The 27,319-nt window shown below is 34.6% G+C and overlaps 3 protein-coding genes across 5 annotated transcripts; 2 read left to right on the forward strand and 1 right to left on the reverse strand.

Moving 5' to 3' along the window:
- The first annotated feature begins 779 nt into the window (after positions 1-779).
- Positions 780-4,859, forward strand: LOC120086102 (PyrD). 2 transcript variants are annotated; one of them, XM_039042547.2, is made up of 2 exons: positions 780-921; positions 4,192-4,859. In XM_039042547.2, exon 2 carries the CDS (start codon positions 4,230-4,232, stop codon positions 4,533-4,535), a length of 306 nt encoding a protein of 101 aa, XP_038898475.1. In that variant the 5' UTR covers positions 780-921; positions 4,192-4,229; the 3' UTR covers positions 4,536-4,859. The 2 variants fall into 2 exon arrangements, with proteins under 2 accessions (XP_038898475.1, XP_038898476.1); XM_039042548.2 differs by lacking the exon at positions 780-921 and adding an exon at positions 1,364-1,486.
- A 5,415-nt stretch (positions 4,860-10,274) lies between these two features.
- Positions 10,275-14,754, reverse strand: LOC120085893 (Pentatricopeptide repeat (PPR) superfamily protein). 2 transcript variants are annotated; one of them, XM_090317368.1, is made up of 2 exons: positions 11,124-14,754; positions 10,275-11,054 (listed from the first exon to the last, which is right to left on the reverse strand). In XM_090317368.1, the coding sequence occupies exons 1-2, from the start codon at positions 14,245-14,247 to the stop codon at positions 10,507-10,509; spliced, it is 3,672 nt and encodes a 1,223-aa protein (XP_090173494.1). In that variant the 5' UTR covers positions 14,248-14,754; the 3' UTR covers positions 10,275-10,506. The 2 variants fall into 2 exon arrangements, with proteins under 2 accessions (XP_090173494.1, XP_038898089.1); XM_039042161.2 differs by having other exon boundaries at positions 10,275-14,444; positions 14,610-14,746.
- A 779-nt stretch (positions 14,755-15,533) lies between these two features.
- On the forward strand, positions 15,534-16,090 carry LOC120084730 (uncharacterized). The gene is made up of 2 exons (XM_039040549.1): positions 15,534-15,773; positions 15,818-16,090. Exons 1-2 carry the CDS (start codon positions 15,534-15,536, stop codon positions 16,088-16,090), a joined length of 513 nt encoding a protein of 170 aa, XP_038896477.1.
- The last annotated feature ends 11,229 nt before the right edge of the window (positions 16,091-27,319 follow it).

Genomic DNA, 27,319 nt, shown 5'->3' on the forward strand with positions numbered 1-27,319 from the left:
CGCACATTCACGTCCTCACTAATCTCAAGAATCTCCTACACAAGGGACCTGATAATGACAACAGTCAACTTCACCTCCTCTACTTTCAATAATTGTATTATAGTCAAATTATCAAACTCTACAATGATCAAATAGAATCTTGAAAGGCAATTAAAAGAACACCAAACTAATACTGGTGACTAATTTAATAATAGGGTATTCATTGAGGAAAAATATGGTGCTCATAAGTTTTGTTTCTACTAAAAACCGATGGACCAAGTACAATCCCGCCCTGAAATTAAAAAATTTCCCATTAATTGAATGAAAATAAAGATAATCATAGTTAGATAAGAAGTGCTAACAATCTCTAGCCTAAAATTGAAAAATACTATGGCAAGTCTATTGTAATTTTCTTTAGCAATTTTATTTTATAAAAGAGCAACAAATAAGTACATATCATAAGAGAATACGTAACTCCGGACATGTGTGAGAGACATTTTTAATGAGGATTGAGAAAAATTTAACCGAAAGATGTAATTAATACACTTATTTAAATTTAAAGTTCAAATTAATAAAACGGAACGTTCCAATTAAAATTGATGCAACTACCAAAATGTACGAGTGAATTGAACCAATGGAACCATTAACTTCTCAATTCATGGCTGCCCATTTTCTCTTATCTAAACAGAGAGAAAAAAAAATGGTTGGAGCACAATTCAAAAGCACAAAGCACTAAAGAAAGAAAGAAAGAAAAAATGAAGAATCTTGATTCTCTCTCCTCTATCCCTCCTTTCTTTGTGAGTTTGTGCCTATAAAATAACCAATAATAATAATAATAATAAAGTCCACTCTCAGGGTCTCACTTCATCACAGATCCCACTCTTTTCTTCAGCTCTTCGGGAATCTTAAGCTTCCCCTTTCGCCACCAAGGGGGAATTACAGGTTTTTCTCTCAGATCTTACCTCCTTTTCACGTTTTGGGCCCTCTCAATTATTACCTCATTTTCCTTTTTTCTAATTCTGATTTTGTTTGCTTCGGAAGTTTCTAGGTGGATTTCATGTTCTTTTGTTTTCTGATTCAATTCACCTCTGTTTCTGGTTGTTTCCTTTATGATTGGCCTCTTCTTTCATGTGGGGTTTCTTTATTTTCCAATCTAATTGTGTGATTGTCTTCTCTTTTTCTCTCTATTGGGTTTTGTGAGTGTGATTTGTGTTCTTCCTCCATTTCTTTCTGAAGGGTTTCTGTTCAATTATGTGTTGATTTGAAATGTTGGAGCAATTGGGGTTTGGGAAATTTGTTAGGATATGTTTTTTTTTACTAATGAATTGTGATTTTGCAACCCTTGGTTTTGTTGCTGAACAGATTTTATCAATTGGGTTCTTTTGTTTTATTTGATTTCATTTGGTGATTGGTTATGATAATCCTAATTGTATGCTTTTGGTGGAATGGGAGCTAGGGTTGAGTGGGTGATTGTGTAGCACTTGTTCTTCCCTTTCGGTCTATTTTGGTATGAACTTTCATGCTTATTCTATTTTAGTTCTTGCAAAATAGCCATTTTAGTTCTAACTGCTTGTGTATCTTATTTTTTCTATAAATTATTTAATGGCAATCTAATGTAGAAGTGGTAGGCATATCTTTTGTCAATTTACTTGGTCAGTGGACTTATAAAGTGGATGGTGGACTAGTATTTCACAGGCATGCACGTATTTAATGGATCGGTTGATGTCATGTGTCTATATTTTATTAGATTATTAATGAAAAATTAGGGAGAAGAACTGAAGTGGATTATTCGATCAAGACATTTGAAAGTTTAGGGCCAAATGTAAAAGATGTGAAAGCTTAGGCATCAAATAGGAATTAAACCAAGATTTAACTTTCTAATGAAACACTTTGTTTGGGCATGGCATGGTGACTGCTAGACGTAAATGCTAAGGGTGAAAGGGATTCTAAACTCCTGCTTGTATCTGATGATCCTTTAAAAATATTTCAAAAATTTGTCTGAAGAATACCTAAAGATTCAACTTTGTAATCATGTGTAATATATTTCATCATTTAACCATAGAATTGTGTTAAGAAATAAATCCGCATCAATTAAACAGATTTACTGGCTCAACTCCTTTTTGATAACTATGCAGTGAAAAGTCAAGTTAGCGGATCTCTAGCAATCATGGAATGTTCTTAATAATTTAGTTCTTGTTTATTCCTTCATCTCTTGTTAATCTCCATGTTTGAATATTTTGAGCTCTCTGATGTCGTCCTATATAAGTGATCTTCAGTGTGCAATATGGTTTTCTTAGTTTCTCTCGGTTTACCGCATAAATATATGTTCTGTTTTCCCAAATTCCAGTTGCATTCTCAAATATTTTCCGTTTCATTTATTGAGCTTCAAGGAATTTATGTGCAAGGATATAACTGGGTAGATTCGGCTTGATTTTTGGCCAAAACTAATGCTAAACCAACCTTGTGGTTTAAGGAAAATTGAAAACCAATGCCTAAAATGACTTTTTGAAATAATCGAAGTGTCTATCTAAGTAAACTGATTGAAACCAAAAAAACATAACCAACTTGATTGAAACTAACAAGATCTATCAAAACTGAACCAACTAATTAATATTTGGTTTTCTATTTTATAGACTAATTGACTGACACGTTGCTCAAACTGACTGATCTGACTCCATTTGGTCGATTCTTTGTTTTTGTTTTTTTGGTTTGTTTCATTTTCAGGTCGCTTGCTCCCCTCCGTAATAATGAATATTTCTTTCCCCTTAAGATTGCAATTATGCATGGGTGAATTCATCCTTTTTGCACTCCTTTCATGGTTATAATGTGGGAAGGATGAACCACCATGAGTTGGTTTAGTTTAGCTACTATAAACTTAGATGTTTTGAAGCCTGTGGGTTTGATTCTTGGTCGTTAGATGACCTACTTGGATATCAAATGACCTATCACATCTCCTACTGTCATAGTAGTCCATGTGATCAAATGAGGTGTTCATAAGTTACTCCAAATGTCTACTATTATCAGACAATGAGATGTAAAAGTTCTCAATTAGGCACATTAATTCTTTTTCTATAGGGTTATAACTATGTAACTGCTATATTGACTGTAGTTCAATTATCTTGCGTAATCAAGGGTTTAGAAAAATGAGGTCAGGACTAGCGAGCTACCGGTATTCACTAAAATTAAATACTTGACTTCTTCGTCACTAGTTATTTTGCCTTCTGGTAGTGAGTGAAAAGTTGAATATTTTGTGAAAAGAATATATTTTCAGTTCAATTCTCATATAGACAATATATTCATCCTTACATTTCCTAAATTCTGTTTCTCATGTATTTCGTATTGCAGCATAATTGTACCAAAGTTAAAGGGTGTGTTTGGTTCAACTTTCCAAGTGTTTAATTTTGAAAATAAGTCATATTGGAAAAAGTTGAAGTATTTTGACAACCATTCAAATAGCTTTTGTTACACTTTCAAAGTATATTTCTCTCAATTTTTTTAAATAAGTATTTTAAACCGTTTTTATCAAAAGAATTTAAATAAAAATGATTTTTTTGAAAAACATTTTTTTTTTTAGTCAATTCAAAACAAACCCTAAACCAAACATTCTGATGATGGGCATGTTGCTGTTAAAACAGCCCCAAAAAATACGGGATGGCGAGTTTCATTAAACAAATCCCTGCAGTTGTGTACAGTGCACGAGTCTTCTTTGACGTCTGAAGTTGATAAAACCCCCAAAATGGTTTGACATAAAGTTAATAGACTCTTTGATCAATCAAGCGGAAAATGGTTGAAAACCTCTGAGTGCTGCTTATTAATCCTATGATTTTCATAACCGATCGGGTTCCTTTTAAAGTGAGGTGGTAGTCTATGAGTAGAATGCAGTAATGTCAAATGGTCGGGGGAATTTTAAATTCACACTTTTTTATATGCTTGCTTGTTGAAGTAAATGTTGTCAAGGGAGTTGAGTTCTGCTAATATATGACATTTACCAACATATCTTGTTCTTTTTGTCCCCACAATCTTCTTGCATATGTGGAATAATAGCAAGTTTTATTTACGATGTTCATTTTTGGTTGGAAGAAACTCATAAGATTGATTTCCAGTGTTGAGTCTACCGAGTATTTTTTCCCCTCTTTTCCAGCTCAGGAAGGTGCTGAGTATATCATCAAGTTCTGACTTTCTGTACTTTTTGTTCTTGACAATGATTTGCAGCTAGGAACTTGAGTGTAGGAGATCATTGGATAATAAATATGAGCCTGGCATGTCTTGTTTGCAATAGCGTAGAGAGCCCTTCACACTCGTTTAGGAGCTATTCGGTTTCGAGTTCAGACAATGAGGGAAGATGTTCTGCAATGGCCAACTGCCTAATATGGAGACCTTCTTTTCCTCCAATGCACCACCCATCGTATGCAGCGTCAGCCAAGGTAACTCCCCAACCAACCATTTCCAACAGCAATGTAATGGACGGTACACCAAGGTTGGTGCGGAGCCGGGCAGTAAGAAGGGACCTGGTACGAGACTGGAATTTCGACGAGGTGGTTGTAGTTCAGCATTAGTACATTTTACATTTGAGAGGAGAGTAAGGTCTTCAAATAGGCATGGATGATGACCTGAAATGATGGGGGGATAGCATCTTGCTTCCTATGTATTTTTGTTTTCTTATGGGTACAACTGAACTCACACTTCCATTGGAAGAGTTTGCACATTTGTAAGCATGAGAAAAATGTGATTTAGAACTTTGTTTATATATAACCTACATACTACTGATTCATAGGAGGCAGAGTTGGGATGGGTTTAATTAGTTTTGTAAACTTGGATGGAATTATGCTTTCAAGATTTGTCCATGATATACACCAAGTTTATTTGCATATAAAAAGAAATAAGTGTTGAACTTTTTGTGGAAAAGTTCACATCTAAATCTTCCAAAATCTTGAAACCCCAAAATGATTATTCAGTAATGTGGTCTTGGGGTTCAAGTTTAAGCTCATTATTGAGCTCCTTCAACATTACATACAAGTTCAATGAAAAAATTGATGTGCTTTTGGGGTACTTTATTTGACTCTAATCTTTATAAAGGGATTGAACATTAGAAACTTTGGATATCTTGTGGTCTTGATGGTGAAGATCCTTACACTTCCACTAAATTGAAGAGGGTGGTGAAGATCCTTACACTTCCACTAAATTGAAGAGGGTTGTTATGTTGTGTGTGGGATGGAGAGTTGATATAACTCTTATATTACCGTTTGGCCCACTGATATATTGTCTCCCCTTTTCACTTCCTTCAACATTTGCACAATAACTCTCATTTAACATAGTTTCTCCACCCCCAATTCTTATGTCTTTTCCCTTTTCATACTAGATTGTCATTCTCGTCCTTCTCTCATCCCTTCCTATGGCCCACTTATGTTTTTATTTCTTTATTCTTTTCTTGAGTTTATTTCATTATACTTCGGATGTAATTTTTTTCCACTATATCCATTTTATTAAGAAACCGTGGTATTTCAATCTAGTTCCATGAACCCATTTTTTATCTTCAATTTACATATATCGTTTTTTCCTCTAGTGTCTTGTGATAGAGTATATTAATAATTTATTATCTATAAATTATGTCATTCAAGTTTTCATTTTTACTTGCTTAGTATATCAATTATTTACCTGTATAATGCCCATTGAAAAAATCACAATATTTTGGATTAAATCTTTGTACACAATTTCTCAAAAATAAAAAAAATCTCTTACAACATCAATATTCAGAATCTACTATTCAAAAGTCCATTATAAAACTTTAGTAGAAAATTCATTCGTGAATGTATATGAGAAAAATCTCAACGAAATCCCTAAAATCAAACATAAGAAAAACCATTTTTTTTAAATGTCTCACTAAAATATTTAATTGACCATTCATAACCCTTAAGTTCTCGATAGTTTTTAAAAATTAAATTTATAAATACTACTTTCACTCGTTTATTTTTAATTTTAATTTTATTTTTTATTTGTCTTACTTTTGAAGACTTTTTCAAAATTTAAGTCATGATTGAAATTATATATATATATATATATATATATATATATATATATATATATATATATATATATATATATATATAGTATTAAAAAGTGGAAAAAAGTTTTAGAAAAAAAGTTGGTACGTCCTTCCCTAACTTAGAATTAAATTTTGTATTTTTAAATATTGGTATTTCATTGACTAATTACGATTAAGCTTAAATTTTGATTGTTTTTTTTTTTAAACAACAATAATAAAGAATTATTTAAAAGAAAATAATTGAATACAAAAGACTGAATTGATACAATAATTGAATTATAAGATTAAAAAATATTGTTCATATAGGCAAATTATTTTAGAGTGCAAAAAACTGAACCAAATAACACTGACATATGAATTCTGTACACCCAAACACATACATATGAACTCAGATATAACAACTCTGCATACCTAAACACAGATATATGAACTCAGATAACACAACTCTGCATTAACTCTGCATTCTAAACACAAACATCAGAATTTTCCAGACATCAGAACTCTCTAGACATCAGAACTCCAGACATTCTATATTATCTCAGTGCCCCAAACAACTCCTATATTTGTATGAATGATGTGATTAGTTAATTGGTTATTCTATGTGCTTCAAATGCAAGAAAGTCAAATTATTAGAAAAAATATGGTTAAAATATTATTTTGATTCTTGCACTTCGAGTTAATATTTATTGCGATTAATTCAATAACAACAATAGTATTAATAGAGGAAAATATAATATGTGAATATGTTTACAAAATTTATAATAAAATTAGAGCGATTTTCAAAAATAGAAAAAGAAAAGTTAAACAATTTTTTTATAGAGGCTGATAGAAGTCTATTAGTGATAAAAAATGATAGAATTCTATCATTGATAAACGTTAATAGAAGTGTATCAGTATTTTTTTTTTTTTTTTGCTATTTCTGTAAATCGTTTGACATTTTTTTTTATCTATGAAAATTTACTATAAAATTACTAATAGAAAATAAAAGATTTTGAATAAACGACGACAACAATAAACTAGCAGTAGGAACTAAATTAAGATTACTGATAATACAGAGATTAAAATCATTTGTAAGTATAGCGAAAAAATGATATATTTTTTTTAAAAAGGCCGATGTTATATATTCAGTCCCTCAACCTAGAGAGTTATGTCTATTTGATCTCTGAACTTTCAAAAGCGTCCAATACGTTTTAAAACTTTTAATTTTGTGTCTTTTTAAAGTTTTCACACATTTAATTGTGTTTAATAGATCTCTAACAAATTTAAAATTTTTAAAACTTAATTGGTTAATCACATATAAATTTGAATTTATGTCTAATGAAATTTTAAATTTTCAATTATGTCTAATATGACTCTAAATTTTAAAATTTTAAAAGTTCATGGACTATCATTATAATTTAAAAATTCAGAGATCAATCAATACAGACTTAAGAATGGACTAACTTTTTAATTTAACCAAGAATAGAATGCCTAGCTATTAGAGCCACTATAGAAAATTAATAAAATATGAGAATATCTAGTCATTAGAGCACCATAGCAAATGAATCAAATACCAGAATGTCTGGTCATTAGGACAACAAAAATGAATGAATCATGTACTTGCAAACAATTTTCCACCTCTTCCTTCTTTGGGTTAATTGAGAGCTACCGTACTTTCTTAAGTCATGTTTGATAATTATTTGGATTTTAAAAATTTATACTTAGTTTAATTTTTTTCACAATTTATTAACCACAATTTTCATCGTTCAGGGTGAAAATATTGACTTCTTAGTCAAACTCCAAAAACAAAAACAAGATTTTAACAACACCATTTCTAAATTTTCAAAACTTGAATTGGATTTTGAATATATTCATAAAATCTATACAACAATACAAATAAACTAATACGTAGAAGTAGTGTTTGTAGACTTAATTTTCAAAAATAAAAAACTAAAAACCAAATGGTTAACAAACACGTCCACAAAAAATTATTCAAAGAAATTGCTTGTGTTGAACTTGTTTAGTAATATTGTGTTCGACTTTTTCGTTTTTGTTTTTTATATTTTAGAATATGGTTCTAATAAAAGAAAGAAATATATGCACGCATGTACACACGTACATTCATCCACTCGCACAATATGAGCAAAAGAGTAAAGTTTGAGATAAGAGAGAATACAATGTGATTGTCTTTCAACTTTTCTAATTGGTGTGTTTACAAATTTTGTTTATAACTTCTACTTAGGTTGTGAGGGATGGTGGTTACAATAATCAGCATAAATAGGTAGGAGGGAGCTGTGAGAGTAAATGAGGAGGTTAATGGAAAAATGTATAATCTAGGAAAATTATAGGACATCTAGTAAAAAAAAAATTTAATTTGGAATTGTCTCTCTAGAACTAAAACAAGAACCCATTACGGTAAAACATTAGTTAAAAAAAAATTACAATATAAATATTTATTCTCTCTCATTTAAACATCACTTGAATTCTCATAATACCACATGCATTCCAATTTTATGCACCAACTTTTAAAGTGGTATGATAGGTATTTTGTAAAAAAAAAAAAAAAAAAAAAAGAGTTCTTCAATCATCTCTCAAAGTTATTGAATATTGATATTATTATTTTCCTCGAGGTTAAGTGTCGAAGACCTTTATTGAAAAATATTTAATCATCTTTTTAAAGAAAGTTGTTGAACAACGGTAGTATTATTTTCCTCAAGATCATGGATGTAGAAGACATTTCATTCTATCTCCTTGATTTGAGCTATAAATATATATTTTATGTTTTCACGAACATGTCAAGTCATATAACAAATTCTCAACTACCCTCATTAATCTCCAAAATTTTAGCATGTTTTGAGGAAGTAATGGTAATTATTGTTTGCTACCATGAGATTACAATTCTTCCATATGCAAATAAATAATATATTTGAGATTTAACTTTATGTGTGTGAGATAAATAACATGAAACTGCATAACTATCCATATCAAAATTTGATTTATTAGAGTAGAATATACACGCAGGGGATATATGTTTAACTTCATCTCGATGTCTTTTTGTTGTATCTAGCAAATAAATTACTTAAAAAGCTATATCAAGTAGTGTTCTATCAGGCAGATACATACATGCACTTATGGTATTTCAAGTAGTGTTCAAATATGGTATTTCTTGACTAAGAAGTTTTTCACTGTCTTCACTGTCCTCTCAAGTTCTTCACATCAAATGAGCCAACTATCATTGGGATTCTAAATTGATTTGGTTTGTCCATGTAAAATTGTTTTAAATTTTTCTATATAAACTAATTGATGGATAAATATCCCATCAGCTGAATATTCAATTTACAAGTCAAGATAAAACGTTATTTTTCAAGATCTTTCATTTTAAATATTTCTTAAAATTTTCTATCATATGTGAGAGTTCTTCAAGAATATATCAAAATCATCAACACATAGAGCAATAATAGTAAATTTTGATATTGATTTCAACACATTGACAAATAACATTATTTTATATCATTCTCTCAACAAATATTCACTTAGAGATTATAGTATATTCATGTGAAGTGCTTAATTCATATAAGGATGTAATTCGATCAAATGCATATTATCTTTAATCCTTCCATTATACAAATATCATTACAAATAGATCTATATAAATATGTTGGGACTACATTTATAAGACGCAAGTCAAACTTTTCATATGCAACAAACCAATTAAATATCTAAATATTATTACATCTACCATGAAAAATGTTCTCATAATCAATCATAAGTAGTGCAATAAGTCAAGTCGTCCATTATATCATATGGTTCATTATTTCATTTTTTCCTCCTTCCAAATACTCATGTGTATCTTAGAGAATTGACATCTTTTAGTATCTAGACTAATGGTTTAAAAATCTCATGTTTGGAAAAAGAGTGTAATTCTACCTTAATTGCTTCTTTTTACTTAAGCCAATTCTTTCTGTATCAAGATTCTTCGACAAATTTTGATTGATAATTAACTTTTACAGAAATAATATTATGAGCAAAAAAATCGTCAACAACTATATCATTTCGGTTCATCTTTTTTTTTAAAATATTATTCTTAACTTCAAATACATGACCTTAGATATTCTTATGAGTAGTAAGGTTCAAGTTTTCTTTTGAAACATCTACATTCTCAATTAAATTATTTTGACTAATAACTATCTTTTTCAGGGGTTTTTACGTTTGACACACTATTTGTCCACCACAAGTTTCCTCCCCCCCCACCTTTTTTTTACATCCGTCAATGTCAAATCAAGTCAACTTGCACATACCTTATTATTCTTGCAAGACAACCACCTAATCCTACTACATTTGATTTTCAAGGTAGATCGTAAATCGGTCCTATCGTTGATGACAAAGGTTTAGCATTGCTAAAGTAAAATTTTATTGAACAATTTATTCTAGACGACAAGAGAGAAAGCTATTGATGTAACAAAAATGAACAAAGCTAACCTTTGCTAATCTCTATCTTGGCTTTGCTAAGGAATCAATGCCCGAGAAAATCCACTCTTGGAAAGAAGTCCCGAGAGAAAACCTTTGTTACTATTATTGTTGTTGCCGTCCTTGAGATTGGTGTCGTTTAGTTTGCTTATGAGAGACCACTGTCTCTCAAAATCCAACTCGTAACCACTTTCTTGCATTGCTCTCATTGTCTCTGATGCCTTTTCAAGATCATTCTCATAGCGGTATTTGTCCAGCATGGAGCAATATGCATCTTTGCTTGGTTTTTCACCCATCTCTGTCATGCTTATCAAAACCCTTTCTGCTTCTTTTGTCTGCCCTTCTCTGCATAATAAAGAAACAAGTTTATCCCACGTCCTGATGCTCGGCTTTAGATGCCGGTCCAACATCTCGGTATGGAAATCTACTGCTTCTTCCAACTTCTTGTAGGTACAGCAACATTGAATGACAAAATCATAACTTGTAGCATTTGGGATGTTTCCTTTCTCAAGCATTAAGTTTATAAGATTGATTGCATTCAACCATCTTCCACTTTGACAAAATTGCTTGATTATGTTGTTGTAATCTACATGTTCAGGAATGAGACTCTTCTCAACCATTCTATTTAAAAAACATTCTGCTTCTCGAAGCTTACCATTTGCAATGAGACACTCTGTTATTGCATTCTGTACAGCTGAACTATGTATCCATCCCCTAGATTCCATCTTCCGGCTCAGATCCAACGCTTTTCCGAGCTGTCCAGTATTACAAAGGTAGCTTATTACAGTATTCAAGCTCCGATTGCTGGGACGAAACTCCTGTTGGATCATGGTAAAGAGATATAATGTGGAACTGGAAAAGTTTTTGCACTTGGAAAATCCATATACTAGAAAATCATAGGTCATGTTATCAGGTAACAATTTCCTCTTGTACAATAGTTCGTCCAAAATTTTTGGCACAAGCAAACTGTTCCCGCTTTGAAAAATGTAAAAAATCAGAATGTTATAGATAACACAGTCATGAGATTTGCTGTTTCTAAGCATGAGGTCCTTTAGATGCAATGCCTGGAGACTTCTTCCTTCCATACACATCAAACACACTAATTTCTTGTAACTTGATATCGAAAGGCTCAAGTCCTTCCTAACAATAATGCCCAGTAGCTCCCGCACTTTATCCAAGTTTTTCACTTTGCAATGCCCTTGAACCAGATTATTATAAATCTCAGCATCTAGAGAAATACCTTTAGACAACATATCCTGAACTAGAGGCAAGGTTTCTCTAACCTTTCCCATCATAAAGAAACCTTTCATTAGTGCACCAAACACTCTAATCGAAGAAGACGATAGCTTGGTAGTTCCAATCTCTTTTAATGCAATTGCGGTTTCATATCTACCAACCTTACATAATATAGGAATTACCAGAAGACAAACATCAATGCACGGAACCATACTCATAGCCATTATATCATCCAATAAATTAATCGCTATTGAAATATTGTTCTCTTTACACAATCCTATGATAAGAAGTTCATATGCCTTTTGATCCAAGTAAAATCCAAGAGCCATAAGCTCTTTTGCCAATACTTGTCCAATTGCAGCGAACCCTGCTTCTGAAAGCCTTTCAAGGAAGATATTAAGTATATCCAACCTTGAATGTGGATAAGACACCAGCATGGTTTGGAGGAGGGAGAAAACTTCTTTGAGTTTTCTTTTCTTGCAAAGGCAACTGATAAGTAATTTACAGTCATGCAACCCTGGAACCCAACCATCTTTTCGGGCTCTATCCCAACAACCAAGAAGATCATTTAAGTTTCCTGTTTTGCACAAACTATTTATCAGAACACTGTATGTTTCTTTCTCTATTACAACATGCATTTGGCTCATTTCATTTAGTATTCCAATTCCACTAGAAGTCAACCTGCATTTGCTATATGCTTGCACAAGTAAATTTAAAGTGTCTGCTCCTAGTTGAGCAATCATATATGGCCTTCTCTCCCAAACATCAATGATAGGCTTGATTCTGGAATTCAATGTACAATGTCTTTTCAAGAAACCCATCAAACCTACTGAAGTTAGTTCTTGCCCCCATCGATCCATTTCAGCTGCCAATCCTACTACAGCCTTAGGGTCTCTGTTTTTACACTCCTCGATTATAAGCAAATTAAAATCAGGTACTACAGACTCTTTGAGAATTTCAGTAAGCCTTTTCTCATATTCATCCACATCAGTGTCCAGATAAAGCCCATTTCCAAGGGTATCGAAGAACTCTGTTTTAGAAACACCAGTATTGCTGTCTCTTTTCAACCTCACTGCTGAGTCATTAAACCCCAAGAAAGAGAATATTCTGCACAATAGATCATCTACTGAAGAAAGTTGAATAAAACCACATCTTTCCATTTCAAGAACGGTCTTTTTTGCTTCTTCAAATTGTCTAGCTTTGCAATAGCCTGCTAAAATAATTCTGAAGGTTGATAAATTAGGTTCAATCCCCTGATCTACCATTTCAGCAAGAACGCCTTGGGCATTCTCCCAGAGGCCCTCCTTCAACATCCCGCTGATGAGAGCATTATATGAATGTAAATCTGGCTTTAGGCCACTAAACAATAACTCAGACATATAAATAAAAGCTTTTCGAAGATTTCCCTCACGACAGCTCCAACAAATCAAAATCCCAAAGGTTATTTCATCAGGCTTGAAGCCTGTATGCTCAAGTTCTCGTAGATACAAGTATGCACTTTCAGAGCCAAAATCTTTGCAAAGAGAATAAATGATTTTGTTGCCAGAAGAAACATTTGGGGGACTTTTAATTTCAAAGAAGAAACTCAGCAAATCTTCAAAATCCTTCTTCTCACAGTAACCCCTTGTAATTTGATAAAGAACCTCATCGCTAGGCCTAAAGTCCAAAGCCACAAACTTCTTCACAAGGTTCCTAGCTTCAAGAACCTTTCCCTGCCAACAAAGTAGTCCAATGACATTATCAAAAACAGCCTTCTCTTCATCCCCCAAACCAAATCCCATCTCCACCATATCCATACATACTCCAAGTGCTACTTGTGTTTTCTTCATCCGAACCAAAGAATCAAGCAGAACATGATAACATGACAATGATGGAGATATACATCGCTGCCTCACTTTTTCGTATATCGAAACAGCCCTTTCTAGATTACCTTCACACACAAAACCCTGAATTAAACAACTGAAAACTTCAGGATTATCCAGTAAAATTCCTTGACTCTCCATCTCAGAAAGAAAGTGCTCGACTTCCTTAAACTTCCCAACTCGAATGAGAAGAGAGGCCATAATCTCACACGACCTTGGTATATGCTTGAAGTTCCTACTACTTTCATTAGTGAATTTCAAAATTCTCCACAAACACTCAACTTTCTTAATTTGAATCCCATTATTCCCAACCGCTGATTGAAACCCAAGAAACAATTTAAGCACATCCTCAGGCTTTAACTCTGCAACTCGCCTAATTCTGCGCACATACTCCGGTACAACATCAGAGATCTCCAATAAAAATTCCTTAAAAGAAGGATTAGGTAATGCTGAGGCATACCCTTCCTTCTCAAGCAAAACTGAACACCTTGATATGAGAGATTGTGCAATGCCAGAGCAGTCAATGGAAGATAAATTTATGGTGGTACACTTATTTCGGCATCTCAGAACTACTGGGGATTGAACATATAAAAAGAACTTTCTAGGTATGAATAAAGTGAGAGATGGTGACCAACGAAGCTGGTGGATTTGAAGCAGGTAATTACACAGAACTCTTATCATTTGAGGACCCAATACAGAGGCAGGTATTATGCAACACGAGAACAAAAAATAAACTACAATAGAAAAATGACCTAAAAGATGGATCAATGAGTTTCTCTAATCTTACAATTGTGTGGAGTTGCATATTTACCTTGTTTCTAAAGCCCCCGGAAGCCTCATCCTCTCATGGTTCAACTTCTTTTTCCATTGAAACAGACCTGTTGCACGATCAAAATCCAGAAAACGAATAAAAGATGGAAGAATTTAACCCTTTTGTCTTTCGTTTATAAAAAATTTCAGACCCAGTTCAGAAATACTTTATTTTCGGAACTAAGATTCGCCATTTTCCCAAATACAATTGAATAGATTTTCTGGGAAAATACCATCCCGAATTTTCCCGGGAAAATTGACGGCCAACGGGGACTTGAATTGGAACAAGAAAGTCGGGAGAATGGAAAAGGGGAAAAAAGGGGGAAGAAAGCATGACATCTTACATTGTGACAGTGTTTTTGCAAGAAATTATATTAACCGGTATCCTTAACTACATTTAAATGCAAATGGCCAAATGAGTTTGAAAAAACGACCAAAAACAGATCAACAATGGAAAATTTCTGGCTCAAAAGCCAAAAACTTTTATATCAATGACATCTTTTTAAAAACTTTTCTATCACTGATCTTTTGTTTATGCAAAAGTCCAAAAGTACTCCCAATTTTAAAAAGTCTTCAGGTCATTTGGTATCTGTGCCTCTACAAATATTTTACAACGATAAGTCCCTTCATTTTCTTCGGTTCCTTCTCAAAGCATTTTTCTTTGAAGATTTTTCTCTCAAATTTGCTCTTGTTTTCTATTCGATCTTCAGTCGAGCACTCTTTGTAGGTTTCTTGTCGGTCGTCTTTACGCACTTGCCACCGTCGTCATGATCTGAAAGCTATGAGACTCTTCTCCTTGAAGAATGCATGTTGATATTCGAGGTTTGACTATCTTTTAGGGTTTAATCGCGTATTTGTTCGTAATTGATCGTTGGGAGAATATTAAACGATCAGATAGAGAATACTAAGCGAGGTTTAGAGAATATTAAGCGAGCATTTAGATATTTCTAAGCAATCGAATAGAGATTACTAAGCGATCAAATAAAGAATACTAAGCGATCGTTTAGATTTATATCGTATGATCATTTAGCTAACTGTTACGCGATCGTTGAGATATCTGTTATGCGATCGGTTAGTTTGTGTTAGGCGATCATTTTATTTTTATTATGTGATTGTTTACTAATTGTTGTAATGTACACACTTGTTAGATTGGTAAGATGGTCATCCCTGCTAAGAAATATTTTCCTGCTACAGTCTCTTGCCAAGTCCACAAAACTGCCTCTGTGATTAAGAATAAGTTGACAAGAAAACATATGAGGCTTTATAGGAAAACGACCTTTGATCCACTGTTGGATACAGATCTTGTTTTTAATGGACAACTTTTGCACCATTTTCTGTTAAGGGAGGTAGCGGATGCAAACCCAGACGTTATATCATTCAACATTCTAGGGAAGAAGGTAATATTCTCCCAAGACGATTTAACTTGATAACTGGGTTGTAGCCGACTAGGGAAACAGTAGAAAGGGAAACAAGCGGTGAAAGGTTGCGAGAACTCATTCTTGGACCGAATGACCCAAATGAAAAGGATAGTTCTTGCAAGGATGTGGAGACCGCATTTGATAAGTTCAATTTTACTAATGACGAAGATGCTGTCAAGATTGCATTTTCACTATTCATTGAAATGGTGATGATTGGAAAAGACAAGAAAACCCAATTCGATGTGAATATATTTGGGATTGTCGATGACCATGAAGTCTTTGTACATTGCGACTAGTCTTCTCTCTTTTATAAACGTACATTCAATAGTATGAAGACTATCATGCACGGGAAGAAGGAGGCATATGCTTCAAAGAAAGCAGAAAATGATCACCATGCCTCATATTATTGTATAAAGGGATTCGCATTTGCATTCCAGGTATGTACTTTTGTTTCTGATTCACTTTAATATACATTGAACCTGTGTGTTATGTACGTGTAACAAAGTTCTTATATCGTAGGTTTGGGCTTACAAAATTTTATCTATATCCAGTAAGTTCATAGCCAATAAAGTCAACAAGGTTACAATTCCTAGAATTCTTAAATGGACTTGTTCTCGTGCTCCATCTTATAAATCATTGAGCAATAAAGTTTTCTAGCCCAAAAAAGTAAGTAACCGATCGCTTCTAACTTACTCATTTGTTTATATATTCATGCATTCTGACTTGGTTATTTGATTATGTACAGACTATTGTTGTGTCAAGACTTGTACCTAGCGCAGAGGAAATAAGGTACAAGGAGGACCGACTGGAAGGACTTAATATGGTTTATGTTGTTGGAAAAAGAAGGATCGAAGGGGTTGAACACTCCATCGATAATTATGAGTCCTTTAGGGGAACGAAGAACATGGACCTCATGTAGATCAACCTGTAAATGTACAATGTATAGAGCTGGAACCACGTATGCCAGTTCAGACTAACCCTCTGAAGGGTAAGAGGGCACGTGAAGAAACATCAAATAGGTAGCAGAAGTCCTCAAGACATCGTCATTCCAAATCCTACAAGGTTCTTAGGGAGAAAATTAAAGAAGTTCACAAAGATTTGGCGAACTGACTATCATGGTTCGTCAGATGGGAGATACATCTACTATCCAACATCATCTGATGGGCCAACAATTGAATGAAATAAAGATAATAGTCCAACATCTGAAGGAGTTATGTATTTTTGTATAGGTTTAGATATTCTCAAATGAAAGATCGTTTACATAGTCTTAAAAGATTGTTTAGATAATCTGCGCTTATATTTTCTACTTAAAAGATTGTTTAAATAATCTAAATGATCGCTTATATTTTTTAGACGACCATTTAAATATTCTTTGATGATCATTTAGATAATCTTAAACGATTGTTTAGATAGTCTTAAATGATCGTTAAGATTTTCTAAACAATCGTTTACATATTCTTAAATGATCCTTTAGAAAATATAGACAATTGTTTAAGATTATTAAACGATCGTTTACATACTCTTAATCGATTACCTCGCTTAGCAAATTATTTCGTTTGATTTGTTTAGGATAGTAATAATATAAGGACTCATCATTGTTGGGGTTGATGCCCTAAATCTCGTAGGATCATGTAGTTTGTAAACACATGTATGAACAAACGTTTGTAATGTAATAATATGAGATATTTTCTTCACTGTTGCCTATGAAATATGAGATATTTTATTTGCATTAACCACAAACAAATAAACTAAGATCCCTGGTTTTTGTTGTAACTTAAGCATGTTGTGGAGACATACAAGTGAATCATGCCTTAAGTGATAACCTAAATGGTCTGTAGTATATGGATAAAGGAAGGAAACCTTATCCTAACGACACTACTGATACGACCCGCTTTAGAGATGTTACAAGTGTTTTAAAGTTCTACAAATAATTTAATCATGATCATTCATGTGGAGACATGCGAGTGAAGGTGTCCTATACAAAGGAGTTTGTATAAGAACGGACCACGAAGTGTTTAGTCTTGTTATATAACGCCATTCATGAAATAGACTTTCATTTCACTAGGATGACCATAGGTAACATGACCTTAATCCTGAGTGAGTTAGAAACTCCTGCCTATGAGGGTGGTCCTTTGATTTGCATGGGTGCGAGTGGCCAGATTACCAACTCAAACCTACCACTTTGGGGATTCATCTGATTGGGAACTAGGAACTTAGCTACACAAGATGGAATTCACTCTTTCCCCGAAGCAGGGGTAAGTAGATAGATTGCTCCCCTAAGGACTGATTCCGGGGCTTGAACGATGTGGCGCCACACACTTTCTCATGGCCCGAGAGGTGTTCACTCATAGTAGGAATATAATGTATTGTTTATTAGAGGAATCAGTGGTATTTAAGGAGTTAGATGTAACTACAGGGGTAAAACGGTAAATTGGCCCAACTATACTTACAAGCGATCTGTGAAGGGTTATCATACTGTTGATTGGTTATATCCAATGCACCACATAAATATATCTATAGTAAGAAGAGTGTAGCTATCGGTCTTTAGTGGAGTATCCGGCAGTTAACGGATGGTGGTCTCGTGATTAAAGAGTTTAGTCAGCTATTCACGTACTATTGGAGCTTCAAGCTACAGGTCTATAAGGTCCCCTTGGTAGCTCAATGGTTTTAAATTGAGAATTAGTTTTTGGGTTAGTTTGAAGTGTTCAAATTAACAAGAGAGATTTTGATTATATACGATATAATTAAATTGGTTAAATTATATGTGATATAATTGATATGATGTATGAGGTACATTAATTGGAGGATTTTGATATAAATATGATTTATATTGAATAAAGGAGAAAAGAACTATGGTTTAAATATTACATATGATGTGATATTAAAACTATAGGTTATAAATATTATATGATAAGTTAGTTATTATATTTATTTATAATTAAAACGATTATGTGATAATTGTGGGTGGTTTCTCATTTAACCGTGCATGAAGTGGGAGGTTATGTTCAGTTTTCATAACTGAAGGATAAAATGAAAAATGTTTTCATTTTGAAAGTAATCTCTTCATTAAGTGTTTTTACTAATCGTTTAGCTAAGGAGAGACTACACGATAGCCTTCTAAGCGATAGCCTAAACGATCGTGTAGAGCGCCTTTTACTAAACGATCGTGTAAACGATGTAGCATGATTTACTAAGCGATCGCGTGTCAAGCGAGATTTACGAAACGATCGTGTAAATGATCAAGTGTGTTTTACTAAATGATCGTGTACCTAGCAAGATTGACTAAACGATTAAGCATACACAGTCTATGCGATAGACAGTACATTCTCCCACTTGCTTGATCGTACAGTTCGATCGTTGCCTTCCTCCATCCCTCTACCAAATCCAACAGAGCTCACACCTTCTAGATTCTCACTCCGAGAATACCAAGGTTGTCGAGTGGTGGTGTCGAAGGGTGTTTGTTCGTGGAGAAGATCGTTCATGATCTAAGCGACAACGAGAGATTGAGTAGGCATTCTAAGCGACAGTGAGAGGTTGCTGTTCCAATGATCGCGAGAGCGACAAAAATCCAGAAGAAGAGTTCTTCAAATGTATGTCTTTTGTTCCTTTCTGTTTTTAATTACTAAAGCATGCTATAATTTGTTAGAAATTGCATAACTATTCTGTATGTTTGTGAATGCTTTTAATTCTATCACAATGGGCTTGGAAAGATCTTGCTTCCACTCATAGGTTCTCTTGAATAAGAGTTCTTTCAATTGATATCAAAGCCAAGTTCTGATATTTCTATTCCATTGATGTATAGAATTGCATTTACATTCTTGGTGGTAAGCATGTCTACATTCTGTTTAAGTGTTAAATATGTTTGTGGATGTGAATTAATGGAGTTTCTGAGATGATTGCCTCTAGTTATTACGTTTTTTACATATTCAAAGTTAATTGTAAGGGCCCTTGTGTTTTTTTGGCATATTAACTTGCTATCAAGTCTGTAATTCAAAGTGTTTGAGTCAGTTTGAGTCACTCGTGATGAAGCTTCAAGGCATGGTGATGCACATTACTTCGAGGAAGAAGAAGACCAAGTGTTGGTCAGATCATGTAAATGATGGGGTAAGAGATTGTTGAGTATGGGATACTCAGTTGCAAGCTGAACGTGCACGCACTAAACGATCATGTAGGTCAGCATACTTCATCGCATAGTCACTAACTACATGATCGCTCAGTAAATGTTACTTATCGCTTGCTCTTCGATCGTCTAGACGCTCATGCTTCACAACATAGTAGTCGTCTACACAATCACTTAGACTTACGTTTAAACTTGGTGCACTAAATGATCGAGTGGCCTTCATGATTCATCGCATAGTAAAAGGTACTCGATCGTTGCTAAACGATCGTGGTTACTCACCCACTTTTACTAGACGATCAAGATGAAGACTTCGCCAGGGCGATTCAAGACCCGGTTCGCTTGTGAACCAGTTTGCTCGATGGTTTTATGTAGTAGATAGAATTTAATTTTTTATTTTTGAGGCTAATCATCCCGGTCCATTAATTTTGTGAATGTACATAAGATGTATGTTTATTTATATGTCATATAGTATGCCATATAGTTGAAATCCCACCATAGGTTATGCATTGGTAATGCATCATCTCTATATTGGAAGAGTTATGATATAGTAGTTTGTACGACTAAAATTACTTAAGAGTATGCTCATGCATCATATAATATAAGAGTTATATTTATGCATGCATTAAGCATATTCATGCATCATCTTTATATTATAAGTGTTATAGTATAAGGGTGTATGAAGCATGACATGTTGGGATTGGTGTCCTAATTCTCCCGGAGTCTCGTAGTTTGTAAATATTGTACACATTGTTATGAATAAAATAAGAGTTGTTTTATTTTGCATTTACTCATATCCAATAAACAAAGCTCCATGGTTATTGTATGTAAACTTAAGCATGTATATGAGATATACAAGTAGATCATGCCTTAAGTGATAACCTAAAAGATCTGTAGTATAAGGATATAGGAGGGATACCTTATCTTGGTGACACTACGGATACGACCTGCTTTGTAGAGATTTATAAGTGTTGTGAACTACTACAGATGGTCTAATCCTGAACATTCACGTGGAGACATGCGAATGGGGGTGTCTTATACAAAGAGTTTGTATAAGACCAGACCACGAGATGATTTGTCTCTTTATATAACGCCGTATGAGACTTACATCTCACTTACACGACCATAGGTGATATGACCTTAATCCTGAGTGTTTTGGGAACTCCTGCCTTTGAGGGTGGTCCTTTGATTAGTATGGGTGAGCATGGCCAGATTGCCAACTCAACAAGCCTACCCTTTTGGAGATTTTTCTGATTAGGGAGCTAGGTAAGTAGATATTGCTCTCTTAAGAGCTGATTTTGGGTCTTGAACATAGTGGCCACATCCTTTCTTTGGAAGAGAGGACTCAGTCATAATAGGACTATGACTTATCTTCATTAGAGGAATCAGTGGTACTTAAGAAATTAGATGTAATTACAGGGGCAAAACGGTTAATTGGCCCAGCTATACTTATCGGTTATCGCACTGTTGATTGGTTTATATGGACACAAACATATATCTGTAGTAAAGAGAGTACAGTTGTCGGTCTTTAATGGAGTGCCTGACAGTTAACGGATGGTGGATCCCGTGACTAAAGAGTTTAGTCAATTATTCACGTACCGTTGGACCTTCAACCTACAGGTCCATAAAGTCCCCTTGGTAGCTTAATGGATACAAGCTGAGAATCAGTTCTTGGGTTGATTTGAAATGTTCAAATTAACATGAGAAAATTCAATTATATATGATACAATTGGTGTGATGTATGGGATACATCAAGTGGAGGATTAATGTAAAAATGATTTATATTAAGTACCATACAATAGAAAAAGAACTATGGTTGTATGTTTCATGAGATGAAATATTAAAAGTATAGGTTATAAATATATTATGGTAAGTTGGTTATCATATTTATTTATAATAATATTAAAAATTTGATAATTATCTTTTTTTCTCTGATAACTGATTGAGTGAGAGGTTATTGGTGGTTTTATGGTAATCGTGAGGTAAAAGGAAAAATGTTTTCCTAAATTTAGTAGTTACTCAATTTGGAAATAACTCAGTGTGAAAGCTATTAAGTGAAATTGTTTCACTAAGCGATAGCTATAGAGAGACTAAACGATCGTGCACATTGACTATACGATAGTTCATCAGCTGATCATAACTAAACAATTTCGTGGCTTTGTCTATACGATTGGTTGCCATTTACTACACGATCGAGCATTCATCTATACGATAGACAACCTATCTCCCACTTGTTTGATTGTCTACACGATTGTTGTCCTCTAGTCTCTTCCTCAAGCCAAGTCACACAGAGCCTACAACTCCTGGATTCTCACACCGAGAATATCAAGGTAACCATTATGGTTGTGTTCTTACTCAACTCGATTGATTTCGAGGTTCTAGAGTCCGTTCATTGGGTTCGTGGTCATTGTGTTCGTTGTGTTTGTGCTATTGATCGTGTTGCACTAATCGTTGCGTCCAAGGGCTGTATTGTCTTGAACACTTGGAGAATGATCGAGGGAGTTTGAAGAATGAGTCTTCAAAGGTATGCATACTCTATCCCTTGATTATCTTGTTAGCATGCTGTAATTTCTAGTTGTCGCATGACTTGTTAGTTTCCGTTCTTATACTGTAATGGTGTATGTTTAATTTCGAATGGAATTTGGAACGATGATTCCGCTGCTCATGGAAATTCTCATGTCTGATTTCCTTCATGACACATAGATTAAATTTATAAGAGTTATAAATACCTAGTTTTTCTTAGCAATGTGAATGGTTTTGGCTGTTTCCTGTTATAAGAGTTATAATGGAAATTATAACTAAAATCAATAAGAAAGACATGCATGCACACTTAGCTTGAATCATGTTTTAAAAGAGTGTTAAAATTTGATGGAGATAGACCTACGATCACGATTTTAATGAGATTAGAAACCTCATGTTTAATCTTTTAATCAATTTAATAAGATTAAATTGACTAATAAAAGATTAAAAATGTAGCAAATCTACCTATATTGTTGGGGATGATGTCCTAAACTCTCGTGTCCTTTAGTTTGTAAACACAGTTTTGAATAAACGCTTGTGATGTATAATTTATGATATTTTCTTCACTTATTGTCTTTGAACATTGGATGTTTTATTTGCTTTACCACAAACCAATAAACTAAAATCCCTAGTTGTCATTATGTGACTTATAAGTGGATCATGTCTTAAGTGATAACGAAAATGGTTTGTAGTATATGGATATAGGAGGGAAACCTTATCTTGGTAACGCTACGGATGCGACCAGCTTTATAGAATAGTTACAAGTGTTGTGATCCTGATCATTCATGTGAGGACATGTGAGCAGGGGCGTCCTACACAAGGAGTTTATATAAGACCTGACCACGAAGTGTTGTAGTCTCGTTATATAACGTCGTTCATGACAGAGACTTCACTTCACTAGGATCACCATTGGTAACATGACCTCAATCTTGAATGAGTTGGGAACTTCTGCGTTTGAGGGCAATCATTTGATTTGCATGGGTGTGAATGGCCTGATCGCTGACTCAAACCTACCACTTTGGGATTCGTCTGATTTGGGAGCTAGAAACTCAGCTACACAAGATGGAGTTCACTCCTTCCCCAAAGCAGGAGTAAGTAAATAGATTGCTCCCTTGAGGACTAATCCTGGGGCTTAAACGATGTGGTGTCACACACCTTCTCATGGCCTGATAAGTGTCCACACATAGTAGGACTATGTTGTATTGTTCATTAGAGGGATCAGTGGTACTTAAGAAGTTGGATGTAACTACAGGGGCCAAATGGTAAATTGGCCCAGTTGTACTTACGAGCATCTCTGAAGGGTTATCGTACTATTGATTGGTTATATCCGATGGACACAGAAATATATCTGTGGTAAGAAAAGTTCAACTGTCGGTCTTTAATGGAATGCTTAGCATTTAGCGGATGGTGGATCTTGTGGCTAAAGAGTTTAGTCAGTTATTCACGTACCGTTGGAGCTTGGTGTCATAAGTCCATAAGGTCCCCTTGGTAGCTTAATGGATTCAAGTTGAGAATAAGTTTTTGGGTCAGTTCGAAGTGTTCAAATTGATATAATTGAACATGTTAATTATATATGATATGCTTGACTTTATGTATGAGATACATTAATTGGAGAAAAATGGATATAAATATGATTTATATCTAGTGAAGGAGAAAACACTATGGTTTATATGTGATATTAAACCATAGGTTAATGAATATAATATGATTATATTTATTATTTTAATTGGACAATTGTGGGATAATTGTGCCAGCGTTTTCTCCGTAACTGTGTGATATTGGGAGGTTAGATTTAGTTTTTGTAACTGAAGAATAAAATGAAAATCGTTTTCATTTTGCATGAGATCACATAATTCGCTCATGAGTTATAGACAACCTATCGCACAGCAAACCGAGAGACTACACGATAGCTCAATGTTGCTACACGATCGTATACACGTGTGCCTCTTTCTAAATGATCGTCTAGTGCCCGAGCATTTACTAAACGATTGTCTATACGATTGCATCCTATTTACTACACGATCATGTACTTTCTTCTAAACAATCAAGCATCATCTATACGATAGATCATGCCTTCTCCCACTTGCTTGGTCATTGTATACGATCTTCGATTCCTCCTTCCCTCTACCAAATCCAACAGAGCTCACACTTTTGGATTCTTACACCGAGAATACTGTTGGTTGTAAGTGGTGGTGTCATCCTCATTCTTGTATCCGTGTGAAGGCCGTTCGTGGATAGACGATCAGTGTTTTGGTGAACGATTGCATGGATGTTCCAGCAAGAGCGAGAGGAGAAGTCCCTTTAGAGAGAGTGAGATTTCGGTGAAGAAAGGTTCTTCAACTGGTATGTATTTTTTGTTCTCTTGTTTTTAGTTTGAAAGCATGCCGGTAATTTGTAGTATATTGCATATCTATTCTGTTTGAATATAAATGTGGTAATTCTGTCATAATATATTTGGAACGATCTGCTTCTGCCAGATGTACTCTTGTATAATAGTTCCTTCTTATGGGACCTTTTGTCTAAGGCGAGTACTGTCTAGGCTGGAGTACTTAAGCTGATGGAAACGGAACACCCCTTCCTATGAACATACTTGGAAAGGTGAATTAGATAGATTTGATGATTTTGATGATAGTCTGTTAAAGAGTTTAATGGGACTTGATTTGAACTTGTTTAATTATCAAAGACAAGTTGTTTTTTAGCAAATTAAACTCACTTAGATAAAATCAGTAGCCGGATTGTCTAAGTTAATGAATCCCTAGCTAGGTAGAACATTCAGTGAGAGGTACTTGGGGTATATGATACTTCACTTAAACCTCTTTACGTTTCTCTCTAATGTTCACACCATGAGATCTATCCTCAGCCTCGAGACATCCTGGAATTTTCCCTCTAAAGGTGGTGTTTGGGTAGGTCAATACCAAGGTGAATGGAGAGAATGTTCATAGTAAGTGGGAGCGGGATGTGTGACAACATATCCCACGGTCTCTCTCATTAGGCTGGATAACGTTTCTGTGCATCGCCTCGAGGCACTCTGGGAGTGTCCCCCTATAGGATGACAGTTTTGCACGACTCTTTATCTGATCTCCTGTATAAGATAAGGTTGCTTTAGTCTCTTTTCCTATTTTTCTTTTTCCATACGGTGGATGCATTAGGGCGGGACTCTACGGCCTAAAATGAGGGGTTATACTTACGGAAAATTGTTAAAGTTAACAGTTCTGGACAAAAAAATGGTGACTGTTAGAGTCAGTACAAGAGTTGTTTCTGTCTAATAGTTAAGAATGTCTCATCCCAGTGAAGGGGCATTTGATCACCCCACCGATGACTTTTGTCTTGCTTCGCTAGGGCATCATTGTGAAATAAATGTCTTTTCACTTAGGGTTCATGGGAACCATTTTGCTAAAACTAAAATTGGTGTTAAAAGTGGTAATGCATAGACTCATTAAGTTTGTTCATGTTTTCCAGCAACGTAAAAATGGCTACAACCACATTAGCTCTTTTAAGTGTCAATAAACTAACTAGTGAAAACTACGCTAGTTGGAAACACACGATAACTACTATTTTGATCATCGATGACTTGAGGTTCGTCCTTATGGAGGAGTGTCCTCCTATTCCGACTCAGAATGCCACTCGAAATGTTCGGGAGGCTTATGAGAGATGGACACGGGCGAATGAGAATGCCTGAGCTTACATCTTGGCCAGTCTAAACAACGTTTTGGGCAAGAGGCATGAACCTATGGTCTCAGCACATGAGATCATAAAGTCCCTGCAGAGAATGTTCGGACAACCGTCTGGACAGCTCAAGCATGAAGCTCTGAAATACATCTTCAACTCCAAAATGGAGAAGGGTACATCTATTCGTGAACATGTTCTGAACATGATGGTCCACTTCAATGTGGCAGAGATGAATGGGTCCCACATGGATGAGGGTAGCCAGGTTAGCATCATTCTACATTTGTTGCCAGATAGCTTCCTACACTTTGTCAGCAATGTTGTGTTGAACAAAGTAGACTATACCTTTACAACTCTCCTCAACGAGTTGCAGACATTCCAATCCTTGCTGAAAAGTAAGGAGAAGAAGGTTGGTGAAGCAAATGTTGCTTCATCTTCAAGGAAGTTCCATCGAGGTTCGACCTCAGGAACAAAGTCTGCACCTTCTACTTGTAACACTTCCAAGTGGAAGAAGAATAAGGGTGGTAAAGGGAAGGCACCTGCTAACCCGCAACCTATCACTCATCAGGGAAGGTGACCAACGCCGATTGACATAGGACAATGTTTCTATTGCAACCAGGATGGGCACTGGAAACGGAACTGTCCTCGTTGGTTGAAGGAGAAAAAGAAGGCTAAGGCCAAGGCAAAACAAGGTAAATATGATTTACTAGTTTTGGAAACTTGTTTAGTGGAGAATGATGATTCTGCCTGGATTATTGACTCTAGGGCCATTAATCATGTTTGTTCTTCTTTTCAGGAGATTGAATCCTGGTGGCAGCTTGAGGCTGGAGAGATGACGATGCGAGTAGGCATCGGACACGTCATCTCAGCTGTGGCAGTGGGAGGACTCTAGTTGACTTTACAAAATAAATTTATCATTTTGAATGATGTTTATGTTGTTCCTGAGTTAAAGCGGAACTTAATTTCTATAAAGTGTCTGATTGAATGTAAATACACTCTCAACTTTTTGGTGAATAAAGTGTTTATTCTGAAAGATGGTGTTGAGATTTATTCAGTAAAACTGGAAAATAATTTGTATGTGCGAAGGCCATTAGCAACAAACTCCCTCCATAATATAGAGATGTTTAAAATTGTCATGAGTCAAAATAAATTACTTAAGGTTTCTCCTAAGGAAAATGCCCAACTTTGGCACCTTCGATTAGGGCACATCAATCTCAGTAGG

Source organism: Benincasa hispida, chromosome 9 (assembly GCF_027475165.1).
Source record: "Benincasa hispida cultivar pf3 chromosome 9, pf3_genome.v1.1, whole genome shotgun sequence".
Classification (NCBI taxonomy): Eukaryota; Viridiplantae; Streptophyta; class Magnoliopsida; order Cucurbitales; family Cucurbitaceae; genus Benincasa; species Benincasa hispida.

What these genes read in the sequence shown, in the direction of transcription:
- LOC120086102 (XM_039042547.2), top strand. Translation starts at nt 4,230, where the DNA reads ATGAGCCTGGCATGTCTTGTTTGCAATAGCGTAGAGAGCCCTTCACAC.
- LOC120085893 (XM_039042161.2), bottom strand. Translation starts at nt 14,247, where the DNA reads ATGATAAGAGTTCTGTGTAATTACCTGCTTCAAATCCACCAGCTTCGT.
- LOC120084730 (XM_039040549.1), top strand. Translation starts at nt 15,534, where the DNA reads ATGGTCATCCCTGCTAAGAAATATTTTCCTGCTACAGTCTCTTGCCAA. An exon ending in TCAACATTCTAGGGAAGAAG is followed by an intron (nt 15,774 to 15,817) that starts GTAATATTCTCC and finishes ACTGGGTTGTAG; the next exon opens with CCGACTAGGGAAACAGTAGA.